The 15,488-nt window shown below is 54.3% G+C and overlaps 1 protein-coding gene across 9 annotated transcripts in view; it reads left to right on the top strand.

Annotated features, from left to right (window-relative positions):
- CTTN (cortactin) overlaps window positions 1–14,421 on the top strand; it is a 32,053-nt gene extending 17,632 nt beyond the window's left edge. For 3 of the 9 annotated variants that reach the window (XM_035701948.2, XM_035701949.2, XM_035701950.2), the window contains exons 11-18: window positions 796–906; window positions 2,303–2,358; window positions 4,648–4,717; window positions 6,531–6,679; window positions 9,010–9,105; window positions 10,998–11,262; window positions 12,070–12,141; window positions 13,192–14,421. In XM_035701948.2, the coding sequence (XP_035557841.1) occupies window positions 796–906; window positions 2,303–2,358; window positions 4,648–4,717; window positions 6,531–6,679; window positions 9,010–9,105; window positions 10,998–11,262; window positions 12,070–12,141; window positions 13,192–13,328 (956 nt within the window). In that variant the 3' untranslated portion in view covers window positions 13,329–14,421. Of the gene's footprint in view, window positions 1–474; window positions 502–795; window positions 907–2,302; window positions 2,359–4,647; window positions 4,718–6,530; window positions 6,680–9,009; window positions 9,106–10,997; window positions 11,263–12,069; window positions 12,142–13,191 lie in introns of all 9 variants that reach the window. The other 6 variants (XM_025451789.3, XM_025451791.3, XM_025451793.3 and 3 more) reach the window with 5 other exon arrangements.
- The last annotated feature ends 1,067 nt before the right edge of the window (window positions 14,422–15,488 follow it).

The raw sequence follows: 15,488 nt of genomic DNA, 5'->3' as shown, positions 1-15,488 counted from the left end.
TTGTCTGTTCTCGTCCACAGGCCTATCAATGTGCTGTGTTTTTGCTACCTTTCTGTAGTGTGTCGTTTTCTCTCCACCGTTTGGGGTTGTCCTGTGCCTGCCATGTTTTTGAATAACTCCTCAGCCAATGTAGCGATTAGCCCCCTCCGGGAGCTGCTGGCCCAGAGGCTCTGTGCTCCCCTGTGCTCCTGAAACACCTGGTGGTGCCCAGGCATCCTGGGGAGCGCTGCTTTCAGCCCACTGATGAATTCTTGTTGATGAAGTGTGCAGGACGCTGCCTCCACTCAGAAGCGTGTTTGTGACAGGATGGATACCGTCCAGGGGACATAGGCTCTGCGGGGTTGGGTGGGGGGCACCACCAGGGTTGACCCGGGCTTGTACCTGCCCTTGTAGCTGGCACACTGGGAAGTGGGGCTGACCCGCAGGGCCCCCATGATACTGGTGTACAACATGTCTCTTTCTTCACACGCACAGAGATGCCTTCTCGTGTCTGCAGCACGGGTAGGACCCCAGAAGGAAACTTCAAAGCATGGAGTGCTTTATCTGAACTATTTCAGATGCAGTTCCTAACCTGTTTCCAGGTTTTGGCTGAAGTATTAAGAGTTTCAGTTTGTCCTGTAACCTCGGAACTGACTTTGGACTGTCCACAAGCCCGGGAGCTGGCTCCAGCCCCTGAGCTCAGCAGGGCTCTGCTTTCTTTAAATGATGTGTTTGATTCTTGCCCTTGCTCACACGATTCTAACCAAACTGTGTTTCCTTTCTTGGTTTTCTCCACTGTTGCTTGTGGATTTTCAGATTATAAGGCTGGTTTCGGAGGCAGATTTGGTGTTCAGTCCGAGAGGCAGGACTCCTGTGCTGTGGGGTTTGATTACAAGGAGAGACTGGCCAAGCACGAGTCCCAGCAAGGCATAGTCGCTCATCAGCCCCGCCCCCTGCCCCCTGCCTCCCCTCCCGGTGCAGCCACTTCTAGCACAGACTTCATGGGCTCAGCCTTCTCAGTTGCCCGCGCTCACTTGTCAGGGCACGTGGGTGTTTTAAACCCATTTTTATGAGGCAGTGGTGCTAACTTGCACCCCTTCTCGCTCCCTTCCCCTTTTTGCCCCTATGCCCTTTAGAACTTGTGTTTGGTAAGCTGAGGCGGCAGTTTGCAGGTTAATGTCAGTCTGACCCCGTAATGTGACTCGTTTCTGGGGTGAGGTGTCTTTGGTCTCCCAGCAACCTTGTCCAGGAGCTCTTGCTGCTGACCTTGACCACTGTGAGTCACTGAGTGAGCTGCCCCATTGCCCCCGGGACAGGGGAGCATCTTTGGTTCAGCCTGGCCACGGGCCGTAGACCCGAGGTGAGGTGGCAGTGAGAGGCCCGAGGCAGGTGTGGTCTGTGTGGTTTCTGTGTTTCCCTGTAGTGGTGTCTTTTCCCTGGGGTGGGGATGTTTTTTTGTTTTTCTTTTTTGGGTGACACCATCTATGTGTAACTTATTCACACAGAGCCAACAGTATGTGCGCAAAGCTGAAAAGAGGGCATTTCTAGGTGTATGATATATTGGGACTCTGGCAGATGCCTTTTTCCTTCTTTAATTACCGTCAAAATTTGGACTGAGTTGGTAGAATGGGGAGCACAGCTGGAAAAGGAGTGATGATGGCCTGAGTTCCTCGGCAGAGTTCAGGCTCCTAGTGCCAGCAGTAGCCACACATGCCAGGATCCCGGTGGGGCAGGAGCACCCACTTGGGTCGATCCAGCAGACTGCATGGACACGGCCTTGCTCTACGTGGCATCAGTGCTGCATGGCGGTGTGACTGTCACGTAGATCTGTGTTGCTGTGACATAAGTGTTTGGCTGGTAGAATTTTCCCATGGAATTGTTTTTTCTCTTAAAAAGCAAGAGAAGCCTGCGGTTGAGCCTCCTTTTAGCGCTCAGTAGAGCAGGACGTGGGAAGGGATGCGGATGGTCAGCTGTTGCTGGGCGGAAGACTGTGCTCTTGAAGCGGTGCATTCCCCGGCCCATGCTGTGGCCTCCTCGCCCTCACCGCCTGCCAGCCCGTGCCCGGCACCCTTTCTGTCCCTCGGGAGAATGCGGAAAGCATGCACACGCCTCTTTCCTGCCTCACGCCTGCCTGTCTACTGAATACCATTGGTAGAAACAAAACTCACCTTGCAAGTAAAGACCCATTGTGTGGCGGTTCTTGTTTCTTTTTGCGCTGGGTGCATTTTCTTGGGCTGTTTCTGGATCTGTCTGCATGCCTCTGCTGGCGGTACTGTGCTGGTCCTTGACCTAAGAGTAAGTGTTGTGTTGTGCCGTATTTCAGACTACTCCAAAGGATTCGGTGGAAAATATGGGGTGCAGAAGGATCGGATGGATAAGGTGAGTATTTCTGACCCAGGGATGAATGTTTTTTCCTGAAAGGTTTGGGGATTTACAGAGCTCTTGGTATGTGCTGCTGCTCTGTGGGTGGCCTCGGGGCTGTTGGCTCATGTTTTCAGTAGTATGGGCACTTGGATGGTGCTTCTTGTGTGCCAGGGCTGTCCTCTCCCAGTATCTGCTGTGAGGCAGATACTATCCCTGCCTGTTTTCTAGTTGGGCCCCGGCCAGGCAGGCTCCACAACACCAAGGCATGTGGCTGGTCCACCGTTGGAACCGGGGCATTTAGCCTTTAGGCCAGCACAACAGCCCAAGAATGTGTGTTTGTCTGAATTCAAATTAGTAGTAAACCAGATTGGAAATTGAGTTCCTTGGTAGCAGAGGCCATGGTAGGAGAACTCATTGGCCACATTTGGGTGGTGGCTCCCATGTTGGAGCATGCAGATCCAGAACATCTGCCTTGCTGCAGAAGGCCCATGGGACGGGTTGTCTAGGGCTAGAGCTTAACTGCTGGGCTTTTCTTACTGCCTTCCCCTGGGGATACATTTATTCCTCTCCCCAGGGACTTTGTCCATTCCAGTGGCTTCAGAGTCTCAGCAAGTCAGTCTTAAACATCTGTTGGATGACGGTTCGCATTTATAGTCCAGCTCTGTCAAGAGTGTTGGGTTTATGGGCAGTGTGCAGCTGCTCCACTTGGAACTGGGAGGCCTCTATCCCTTCAGTTCAGCTCAGCAAAGGCCATCCCACCCAGGCCTGTGCCTGGCTCACGGTCACCGATGACCCGGCTGGTCCTTCTGGAGTCCTTCCATTGGGCTCACAGCTGACCATATAGATGTTGACACCCAGGGGGCTCCATTACGTGACTACATATAGGCCCTGGGAGCTTGTGGCAGGGTACAGGCTTGGAAAGGTATGGTGACTACCCAGGTTCTGATAAATGTGTACAGGAGATTCACAGTCAGGCGGTGACTTGAGGTCATACCTGAGAGAGGTGGGGTTGCTGGGACTTGTGTCTACATAGTTGCTGGGACTGATGGAAATGGGTGAGGGGTGCCTGGCAGGCTGGACTGAGGAATGGGGAGCAGAATCTGCGCTGAGGAGGAGCAGCAGAGGGAGAGGGTTCTGGTCAGTAAGGAGGAGGTAGGGGTGTTGGAGAGACAGCACAACTAGGACAGAAGCCCCCAGGGACGATTCCAGGGAGTATGCTGGAGAATTGGAGACAAGGCAGGCTGTGGTGCAGCTGGAGCCTGGCAGTCACCCCTGAGAGCAGCAGGGATGGCTTGGTGACCCCCGGACTGGGGCACAGCTGGGTTGGAAGGGCTTGTGTATGTGGAGGGTGGGGGGCAGGTAGGGTCTCGTACCCTCGTGCCACCTGTGCTGCACTCCAGGGAGGCACGCACTCCTCAGAGCACTGCTCACCCTCAGCTTCATGCAGTCAGGTGAGCTTCAGCTACTTGCCTCCTCCAGGCCCTTTTCCTTCTCATGTTGTGAGTCCGAAAAGCAGCAGTGTCCTGAGCCCCTGTTGTGTTTTTCCAGGAGGTGTTTACTCACAGGGAAACTGAGGATGGCCGGTGGGGCCTGTGAACCTGTCTGTGTGCATCTGGGTGGACAGTCTGCTTTGCTCTGGCAGTTGGATCCCCTGCAGAACGGGAATAGGGGATCTCCCACATTGGGAAATGTGGACGGTCGGGCCCCGTGAGGCTCCAGCATGGCCCAGGGTGTCGTCCCCAGCAGAGTGGAGGCATTGGGGCTCCCTGCAAACACTCAAGCCTCTCTTGGTGGCCAGGGAGAGGGGGTTTGAGAAGAGTACATACTTGGGTCATGATTGCACGAATGCCAACCTGCATTTTTGGGGTGGGGGGGTTTGTTGACCGACTTTCAGAGCAGGTTTAGCAAATACGGGACGAAGTGACTGGTTTCCCGTACACCCATGCTTTCGCCCATGCACAAACTCTCCCACAACCAGTTACCAGCATCCCCTAGGGTGATGTGCTTGTTACAGCCCACAAGTCTGTGTACACATGTTTGTTGCCCAGAGTCCTTAGCTGACATCGGGGTTTGCTCTTGGCATTGTACCTTGTGTGCGTCAGGACAGATGCTTGTACCCTCCCGTGCAGTGTCATATAGGGTAGTCTTACTGCCCTAGCCCTTCCATGCAACGGCAGAGAGGTGGATATGAGACGCTGGGCTCCCTCCATGATTCTTTTGGAAGCTCCGGGGGAGGCAGAAACCCTTTCAGGGTATGGAGAGTAAGAAAAGTGCTCCCCTGATTTCTTGCTTCTGTCTTGGTAGAATGCTTCCACATTCGAGGATGTCGCCCAGGTGGCCCCTGCTTATCAGAAGACTGTCCCTGTCGAGGCAGGTAAGTTGTGGCAGACACCAGGACGAGCTCCTATGCCATGTAGTGTTACCATGGTGGGTACCATGCAAGCTGGGAGCAGCTGGAGAGCACCCTCGTTCTGTTCACCATGAGGAAGGGATTTTGCTACACCTTGATGAAAGGCCTGGGTATCCCTGCAGATGCAGCATGTTGCAGCGCTCTGGCAGCGGGGGATTGGTTTGGTGGGGTGCCTCCCAAAGCAGAGCTGGGCTAAGCGCCCATCCACAATGGCCCTCCTCACTGCTGGGGACCAGGTTCTGGGAGGTTCTTGAGGCCACAGACCCCCCCTGCCCCCAGCTGGCCAGTTGGGCCAGTCAGCTATGGCTGTGATGTGAGGAGTGTGTTACTCACCTGTGTGGAAGCTGAAGTAGATGCTCTTGCCTTTTCTCTCTGCGGGCCCTGTGCAAGGCTGCTGCCATGAGAGAACGTGCCCTATACCTGCTTCAGCCCATGAGCCACACTCTAGGAGTATTCCTGAGTCGGGGGAAACATAGAAAGTGGTAAATGGACAATGGGCAGGGCATGCTTTTTGTTTCCTGTGGACGCCCTGGGTCAGTGGTTCCCAGACTTGGGGGTGTCAGAACACTTCAGCACTCATAGGGATCGTTTGTGGGGCTTGTGTCTCCTGATCGTTGTTGTAGTGAGATTAAAACAGAAGAATTTGAGATGTTATTAATTCGCTTAAAAACAATGAAACATCACATGTTAACGGTAATACTATTAATGGAAGAAGTAACTACATTCTCAAAACAAAACCCTTGCAGAAGCGTGGCATTGCTTTGCTGTCCATAAATCTCCTTAGTAAAAGATCTTTGTTGTTAGAGCTGGTTCTGCATCTGATCTGTTACGGTGAATTATGTTTTGGAAGAAAATCTGGACTCCCCCAGACACGCTGTTGGAAAAGAGAAGGGCATTACTGTAGCTTCTCCGGTCACCACGGATGTGCCTATGTGATCCTGCACTGGGACAGGCAGTGCTTTCCTGCTTCTCTTAGAGGGTAGACTCCCTTATAAACTGCGTGGTTCTCGAACACGCACTGGACATTTGCAAAGTACTAGACTGTTGAGCTACGCCAAACTTCCAAATGTGTCTTTTCAGTCTTTGGTACCCCCAATTACATTCATTAATGTTATCAGTCGTATTTAAGTCCTCAAGTGAAACTGGGAAATTGTCAAGTTTTCCACAATTCTGACTTTTCTTGAAAACTTGATTTTTTTTCCCCATGACAACAGATACTGCCGTTTTCTTGACATGATAGATTGAGTTTATTCATTTTAGAGAGAGTGTCTGCCAAGTACCAAAAGGCACATACCCATAGTTTGTCAGTTACTTGTGTTCCGTGAAAAATCAGCATAACTTGCAGCTCAGCACACAAATGGTTTTCCTCAAGCCACCACAGAACTTGTGTGTATGCCCCCCTCCCGTCCACCACAGGAGATTGGCAGGTGTATGCTCAGGGCTTGAGATTTATAGAATATCAATGCTTCGTACAGTGTCCTCAAAGGGCATTGTTAGGGAAAATGTCCTTTTTCCCCTCCTAAATATGTGCTGGTGAAGTACTGTTTGGAATATAACAGTATTCCAGATACCAGACTTCGATGTCCGGCAGTCCTGCAGAGTGTGCAGTAGATGGAGGCACAGCGGCCAGTCTGGGACTTGGGGAGGTGACCAAGCTGGGGGACGCCTCCCTGCCAGGCTGGACCCCGAGGGGCAGGCCACCCTGGTGCAGGGTTTTGGTTGTGGGAGAGACAGTGCCACTCTGACACCAGGCGTGCATCTTTCCTCCCCGCTGCAGTGAACAGCAGAACAAGTAACATCAGAGCCAACTTTGAAAACCTGGCTAAGGAGAAGGAGCAGGAGGACAGACGGAAGGCAGAAGCGGAGAAGGCCCAGAGGATGGCAAAGGAGAGACAGGAGCAGGAGGAGGCCCGGAGGCAGCTGCATGTGAGTGTGTGTCGTCCTGGGCCTGTGGTCTAGAAGGTTCTCAGTGGAAAACGTTTTGAAGCCTCGTTCGAGGCTTGGCTCCTAGGAACTGTAACTCTCAGCCACATGTACTAGCTGGTCAGCCTTGCTGCTCCAGTGCCCTGGTGACCTGCAAGCCCACTGGCCTCTGAAATTCTCCCTCCTCTGAGACCCAGGCCAGATGTGTCCCTGACAGTCTCTCTTCTGTCCTGTCACCCTCTGGAGCCCCTGTCTTGTGGAGAGAAGGCTGAGATACAGAAGGAACTCTGTGTAGGGCATCAGACCCGCTTTCTGCTTTTTTCAACTCTTGGTGCTTTCTGTACCTGGGTCTCTTGCGTTTATTTGTGTGTGCTTCTTTGCCCTGCCTGTCTGCCGGAGGGGGTTGGCGCGGGGGCTGCGGGCGGTGAGCGGGAGGGCCTGTGCGCCTGCCTTCCCCAGGCTTCTCTCTGAGCCTGGGTGTCCACATTACCCCCTGCGGACCAGGCAGCCTGCGCCCAGCAGCTCCCCGTGCTGTGGCCTCGGGTTCTGGAGCAGGATGAACTCCCACCTGCTCTCAGATAGTTACGAAGTGAATCAGAGAAGAAAGCCCATGGAGTTCTTTCATACCCAGAAAGCTTTGTTCCACCCTATAGACCTCTCCTCCCCAAAATCAGTAGTTAGGGCTCGGAGAACCCCCGTCGGGCGGAAGGGGGGAATGGATGGTTGAGGTGGATGGTGCGGTGGGCACCAGAGATGTGAATTAAATACGCCCTGATGGTTGTTTCATCACACACAGAAGAAGAACAAATTTGTAGAATTACCTCTTTTTACCGTTCCATAATCACTAGAAACTTTGGAAGAAGCCTAGAAGTTCGGTTTTCTTTATTCAACACATGAGTATTTACTCTAGAAGGCGCTTTTCTTGATGTGTCTCGGTCTTTTCAAATGATTAACAACGCCTTGCTCATGTTATGTCTTCAGGTTGTAACTGCTGGGTCCCGTCAGCAGGAGCAGGCGGCTTGCAGAGGGGGAGGGCATCGCCGCGGTTCTGTCCTCGCACCTTTCTCTGGCGCTTGCCTCGGCAGCACATGTACTGGCGCCTTTTTCTGCCCTGTCTTACTGTCCCTTCTGTGGTGTTGTCCTCCGCTTCCAGCCCCCGCCCTTGCCTGCTTGTCCCTGTGAGCCAGTACCCCCTCAGTCCTCACTCCAGAGTCCTCTTGGCTGGGGGTGGGGCTCCCTCCGTTGGCGGGTGGGCAGGACGTCCGCGTGGGTCCAGGTGTGCTGGACTCTCATGTCTTGGCTCCTGGTGAGAAGGAACTCTTTGTAGCCAGCCAGCTATGAGAGGGGCCGTCACAGACCTCTGTACAGTGATTCAGGTGTGAACAGCAGCCCGGGTCTCCCCAGACCTGGGTGTTTTGGGCTGTGGGTGGGTCTAAGTAGTGTGTGAACTGGACTGTCTGGCTGGTGCAGTCGGGGCCAAGGATGGTCCGTTCCTGCTTCTGTGGCTCCCCGGCACGTGCCCCTCATGGTCCTCCCTCTTCTGCTGTCTGCAGGGGTTTTCTGGGGCTACCATCCCACATGCCCCTAGGCTCTGGCTTAGAGAACACTTGTGTACCCTCTCAGTTCTGGAGGCTCCAGAGGAGACCTGTCTCGTGGCCTTTCCCAGCTTCTGGAGGCGCCCGCGTTTTCCTTGGCTTGGGACCCTTCTCAGCCTTTGCTTTCGTGGTCATATCTTCTGATGTGTCTCTCTTGTGCCTCCCTCCCTCTGAGAGGGAAGGGCCTGTGGTTACATTGGGACCACCAAGAACCTGAGATGTCTCCTGCCTCCTGTCCGTGACTCCTTCCAGCCTCAGTCCCTTTGACCCTGATGCCACCTCTTCCCAGGACCTGGGGTCTGGGGTGTCTACGTCTTTGAGCTGCCATTATTCTGTCTACTACAGCCCACTACCTGGCCCCTAATGATTCCTATCTGTCCTACATGCAGCACACACCCATTCGTAGGTCCCCAGAAATCTGTCACTACAGCAGCAGCTCAGCCTCCAGGTCCTCATCTGGTTACTGTGCGGTCTGGGCGGCTCACGGGGCAGCAGCCTGCCTGTTGCCACATAGCTGCATGTACCCTGTGGTTTATGTGGTGGCAGCAGGAGGACAGGGGCCCCTGAGGTCCTGTGTTCTGTTCTTATGGTCATGGGTGCTGAGTCTCCATGCTTAGTACCCCCCCCGCACTCTGCTCCAGCAGTGATCTGCTGTAATGTGAGCCCGGGTGGACCTTTTTCTGAAACTGTGTTGTTGAGGCAACCTGGTAACATTCTGCCACCTGTCTTTGTTTTCAGGAGCAAGCCCAAGCCCAGGCCCAAAAGCCAACGCCCCCTGCATCCCCGACTCCTCAGCCAGCTCAGGAGAAGCCGCCTCCAAGCCCTGTCTATGAGGTTGGTGTTTTCGTTCAGTTTGCAAATGAGTCTGACTCCCCATAGACTCCCTTCCCAGGTCGATGCCATTGTGCATGGGGCAGCAACCCTACCCCACTCTGCCCAGTGCCACAGCTGGGAGGGCGGCCTAAGGAGTAGCCCTCCTGAGCACTAGAGGGTGCATGCCACATGCTCAGTCTCTCCCCGTGTGCAGGGGCCCCTCCTCACCCAGCCTGCTGCCTCCCAGTCGGGTCTCTTATTGCCATGTAGACCATTTCTAGTCTTTATCTTACTCTCTGTTACGTTTGATATTGACGATACTCCATCCTGGAAACCCATTTCCTGGCACCCGGCTGCCGTCCTCCTACATGACCTGACTTCACCAGTCGCCCTCACCAGCTGTCCTTCCCTCAGCCCCTCCTGAATATTCCCCAGCGACTGTCCTTGGCCCTTACCCTCATTCCCATCATCAGTGCCTTGTGACTACCTGCCTGTGTTCCTAGGACCTGTATCCTCTCCTGGGCTCTGAGTTACTGGGCTGCCTGCCTCACCATTCCTCGCTTGCTCTCAGGAGCACCTCCTAGGTGTGGTCACTGCCTCCGTGACCACACCTAGCTGAGCCCTGCATCCTGTCCCCTCTGTCCCCATGGCCACTGTCCTGGTTCCCATGCCCTTCCTCTCTCACCGGGACATCCTCAGAGGCCATTGGGTTGTAAGGAATAGAACCTACCTCTGCTTTGCTGACACTGAAAGGGGTGAGCCCTCTGGGTAGCTCATGATCCAGGAGAGCTCTGGGCAGCAAGCCTGGGTCTCTGGGGTTGTCCAGGGTCCCATTGGCACCAGGGCCCTCTCCGAGCTGCCGCTCCCTATGCATGGTGGCTGTGTCCTCCTGGACTCGTAGACATTGTGGCACGGCCTTGTGGCTCATACCTAGTGGCAGGAGGAGCCTTGAGCCATCTCCCCTTGTCCTGTTCCACTGCTAGGCCAGTCACTGAGGAGTTGGTCCTTTGAAAAGGTTGGCATGATGTGCTGTCCTTAACGGGAGTACAGGTGGGTCCGTTGACCAGAAGCTCTGCCAGAACCGTGTGGTACACCAGGGGCAGAGGTACTTAGGCCAGAATACAGGGAAAAGGGACCCCACACACACACCCCCAACTTGCTCAGGATCCGCTAGGCAGCCAGCATGGTGCCCCCACACTCATCACCCAGCCTCTAACCCTCTAGGGCACCACCTGCACATCCATGGAGACACACCCAGAGGAGGCTCTGGGTCTGTCCCTCCCTTGCAGTGTGACCCTTGTGTGGCTCCATGCCTGTCCTGGATGCTGAGTCCCCTCTCCGTGGCCTCCCTAGTAGCTCTCACGGGCTGCCTGAGCCACGATAGTCATCTGCCGTTGAAAGCCAGTGCCTGACCCTGCTGGTTCTTCTGTATGTCCCTTGCTCATCTGACCCCCAAGGGTGCCTTTAGATGGAGCCTGTTTGGAATCACAGACTAAAGCCACTTCTGTTAGGGTTACAAGTCATGATGACTGAACAGCCTGGTGTTGATTCTCTGAGCATATGTGCTAGCTCGTGGCTTGCTGATTACTCTTCCCTTCCCTTCCCCCAGAGGATTTGGGGAGACTTGAACCCCACTGGCTGGGGATGGGGCTGCTCTGGGCGGTGCAGTGGGTGACATTGTGACATTGCCATTAGAGGCATGGCTGGCTGGCTGGTCCTCGGGCACATCAGGCAGCCTCCACGGCCTGGGCCTTTACACATGGGCCAGACCTGCCCCGAGTCAGCCACAGGCCGTGTGGTTTAATCACTGTAGGACTTTAGAGTGACAGTGGGGTTACTCAGCAGGAAATGGCACGTGGTCCTCCTATTGGTGCCATGGCATGATTAGAACCCGAGCATTCTCAAAATGTTAGCAGGTAATGCCTCCTTATCCACATATCCACGTTGCGGATCCCCTGGAACTAAGAAGTAGTCGCGTATTGGTGACCTGGCATGGGCCACAGGAAATGTCTCCTGACCCTTCCCTTCCCCAGGACGCAGCTTCATTCAAGGCTGAGCCTGAGCCTGTGTACAGCATGGAAGCCGCCGACTACCAAGATGCCAGCAGCCAGCAGGGCCTGGCCTATGCCCCTGATGCAGTCTATGAGGCCACAGAGACCTCGGGCCACTATCAAGCAGGTAGGGGGCAGGGCATCCCACCAAATCCCCCTCTGCTCCTCTGTGCGAGTGACATCCAGCTCTCTGACGTGCCCTGCCTTGCCTATGCTTGATGCGGGGTCCTCACCTCTCTGCTGAGAGGGTGCCAGACGCCCTGGGGCTTGGCATGGACTCCCATGGAGGCTCCAGGAAGGCCCTGGCTGCTCTGGGGTGGCGGGTGGGGTGACTGAAGGAAGGGGCCTCCACTGCTCCTCAAAGTAGGAGCTTGGGGCAAGCCCAGCTCCATGAAGACAGCAACTTGATGTTCTTAGAGATGATTTCTGTAAACTTAGAAAATTCCATAGATGTTTCAGTGGGACAAACACTGAAATCAGTTTCTTATCTTTAAAGGTAAGGTTTCCTTCAACATATTTGGGCAGATTTAACCTTAATTCATTAGAGAACACAGCTCAGGACAGTGTCTTAGCTTTTCCCTGAGTGTGATGTGAGGCATTTGGGCAGTGCAGCCTCCTTGCCCCGCTGGCCATGGTCTTGCCACCATGTGATCCCTCCTTGAAGTACTAAACCTGTAAAATTTAAGAACCCGTCCTCTGAAGCTGCCCCAGTACCCACTCAGATTGTCCTACTCACCGGCTGGTGTCGGCGTTGGAAGCAAGGGGTTTGCTCCCTAAACCTGGGGTCCCTCTTCCTGGTTTGCTCACGGCCCCATCCCCCTCCCTCCCCAGCAGCTTTTCTTCTGTCCCAGGAGGGCTGGCTGACAATGTTGAGATGGCTCAGTGCACCTGTGGCACTTTGGCTGACCCTCAGCTCATCTTGTTTTATTTTTAGAGGAAAACACCTATGACGAATATGAAAATGACCTTGGGATCACGGCCGTCGCCCTATATGACTACCAGGCTGGTGAGACTACCCGCGTTCCATTTTGGTGTTCATTTTCTACTGGTTCCACTCAGGAATTAGACCTCCTAGAGCTTTATTACAACTTTTAAGAAGTAACTTATTTTGAAATAATCTCAGAGTTACAGAAATTCCGTTTTTCTCTCCATTTTTACACATCCCTGAACCTCATGGGTGCCCCAATCCCCCTAGGGATCCCAGTGTGAGCTCTCCAAAACCAAGGACACTGGCCACCCTCAAAGCCCCAAGTGGGAAAGTTAGCCCTGAAACGTCATGACGTCTGCAGGCTGCTCACGTGTTTGCCAGCTGTCCCAAGCCCCCCTTGTTTGGTTGGGCCAGGTCCCTCCAATCCGCCTGTGGCCTCCCATCCTGGGAGGCCCTGCAGTTCCCCTGAGGCTGTGCTGTGAGGACAGGGCGGACCCGGGAGAGCTTCCTTCTCTTTACCATGTACCCTGTTGGGCACACAACATGTTCCCCTGTGTGTCTCACAGCGGTGTCCCCACCACCTCTGGTCCAGTGTGGGACAGTCTCCACCGCAAAGCCATTTCTCCCTTTGCTACTAGAGGGCCGTTTTGTGGACCTTCCAAGATCATACTCCTCATCCTCAGGCTGCCAGCCGTAGCACCGGACAGGAGCTTTCACCTCCTATTTACTTACGTATATTCCACGTATTTGTTTACACGGGTGTGGAATTTGTGAAATTTGGCATCTGTAATTATTACAATGTAGTGAGTTTATCTTTGTACCTGCTGCCCCAGTCCGTGTCCTTGGGCTCCTTCCTAGGCTCCCCTTTGAGCTTCATAGGTACCCTCTCCAGTGGGAGAATGGGGGAAGCCTGGTGTTGGGGAGCCTGGGTACGTTCTGTGTGTCAGGTGCTCAGGGCAGGTGTGTGGAGCGGGGGGAGGGCAGGGCAGGTGGAAAGAAAGTTGTGCTCTGCCTCCCGGCTAGGGGCCACCAGTCCCTCCAGCAGCTGCCAGAGCACGCTCCTTCCAGCAGATCGGCCACACCGAGTGTCAGGGTGTCACCGTCCTCTTTTCCTGTCCTCTCTCCTAGCGGGTGATGACGAAATCTCCTTTGACCCTGACGACATCATCACCAACATAGAGATGATCGATGATGGCTGGTGGCGCGGGTTGTGCAAGGGCAGGTATGGGCTCTTCCCAGCCAACTATGTGGAGCTGCGGCCGTAGGGCTCTCGGGGACGGAGGCCGGAGTGCAGAGCCCAGGCAGGAGGCCGCTGTACATACTGCTTTTATACGTCATGCTTCTGCTGACGCTTTGGAAATGCTCATGCCACAGAATTTGCTAATATATTGTAATCATGCTCCTTAGGAGGACTCCGGTAATCGATTTTATGCGTTTAAGGCATTGTCTTTGTTTTTGCCAAATGGACTGTCGCGTGGAGTCACTTGAGGGACCCTTAGGTGTCCTGAGTGCATGCTGGCCTTGCCCCCGTTGGCAGCAGGCGGGACCCTGACACATGCTGCCTGTCCTCGGACCGGCTGTGTGGTGTTGGGTGGAGTCCCCGTCCTTGGAAGAGGGAAGCCTGATGGGAGGTTAGGACGATGGGCAGGGGTGCAACGGGCGGCAGCTTTAACTCCAGGTGGGACAGCCTTCATGTTTTCCCAGACCGCTCTCCCCTCCCTCTTCACCCTCCCGGTCACCTGATGCCAGGAGGGCTCGCTCCTGTCCCTGCTCCCACCTCCGAAGTGGTGTCACCCAGTGCCACACACACTGCCCTCCCGGCGTGGCCCGTTGTGTGGGTTTGAGGACCTCGGGTCGCCTGCACGTGGCCCCCTGCAGCTGGGCCCTGTGTTTGCTGTGTGAGAAATGGCCCTTTGTTGTGGGCAGGCAGGTGCCTTCTCTGCCGTAAACGCCAGAAACATTTTTCCATCAAGGCAGTCATGTTCTCTGTGCTAAAATACCACGTCAGGTGAGAGGAAAATGTGCCTGATTGACTGGGCTGAAGCGTGAAGCAGAGAGTGATTCTCCCCCCAGGATGCACCCTGTGGATGCTGCATGGGAGTGCATTGCCTTCCTGAGAGCTGGGGAGGCCAGGTCGGCACCTGCGACAGTCAGGGGTGGTGTCTTTCTGGAAGATTCTGTGTCTCGGGTGTCTGGGACATTAGCATCTACTTCCTGAAGCGCATTTCTGCATAATCCTTGCTTTACCACAATTAGGTCGGGTTTTATATGCAATTACTGTATCTAAGTTTCTGTAGCACACATCATAGGTATGATTTTTTTTAAATTAAATATTCAAAATAAACTTTTTTTGATCCACTTGCTTCGTGATGTCCCTTTGGTATTGGTCACTTTGTTCTACGTGGAAGATGGCTTCCTGACTCTTGACTTTTATCAGCTTCAGACAAACTAAAGATTCCATTTGGAGGAGGCATGCTCCTTAAAAGACACTTTTTATGAGGAGAAATGTATTTATGCTCTGATAGTACTGATTTTTTATTTTTTATTTTTTATTTTTTTTAAAGATTTTATTTATTTATTCATAAGAGACACAGAGAGAGAGAGAGGCAGAGACACAGGCAGAGGGAGAAGCAGGCTCCATGCAGGGAGCCCGACGTGGGCTGGATCCCAGGTCTCCAGGATCACGCCCCAGGCTGAAGGGGGCACTAAACTGCTGAGCCACCCAGGCTGCCCTGATAGTACTGATTTTTTGGACAAGGATTCCAAGTAAAATAGAAAACGGTCTATTTAAAAATTATTTGGAATTACGATTCTCAGCATAAATCCAGAGGTGATTGTGGGGTGACAAAGGGCAGTGTTCTCCCTTGGGCTGCGGGAAACAGCTCTGAGGGGGAGCAAGCAGCATTCATGAGCAGAGGAGCTGGCAGGGGTGCAGCTGACCACTGGACAGGTTCGCCTAGAAGCAGCCCGCGAACATAGGGCGTGCGGAGGCTGGCGTGGGTGTGAGGGGATGGACAGCTGAGCTGCCACCCCTCCTGGTCCTGCCAGTCCTGCTTCACCCCACCCCCGCCACCGTGGTGGTGGAGGAGCCACGGGCGCAGACCCAGCTCCCCAGAGGCTGTGGCGATGGGCGGGCCTCTCCTCGTGGACGTCCGTCTGCTGTGGCAGAGCAGGGCTTGGACGTGTGGGAGTGCCGCCCTCACCGTCCCTGGAGGACTTGGGGGAATCCAAAGTGATGCCATCTTCGGTTCCCGGGAGCTGGGGGTCACTGCACGGACCTCATACAGGTGGAATCCTGCAGGATCTGTTTGACTCGACGTCACGTCCTCCAGGTCCGTCCCTGCCGTGGTAGGCGTCTGCCTGTCCCAGTTCATGGCTGCGTGACAGTCCACGGTGCAGGTGGACCCGCCTCATCCATTCATCTG

The sequence above is a fragment of the Canis lupus genome, chromosome 18, assembly GCF_003254725.2.
Source record: "Canis lupus dingo isolate Sandy chromosome 18, ASM325472v2, whole genome shotgun sequence".
Taxonomy (NCBI): Eukaryota; Metazoa; Chordata; class Mammalia; order Carnivora; family Canidae; genus Canis; species Canis lupus.
Note: the sequence above shows the minus strand (reverse complement) of the source record. Positions and strands in the feature narration are given on the sequence as shown.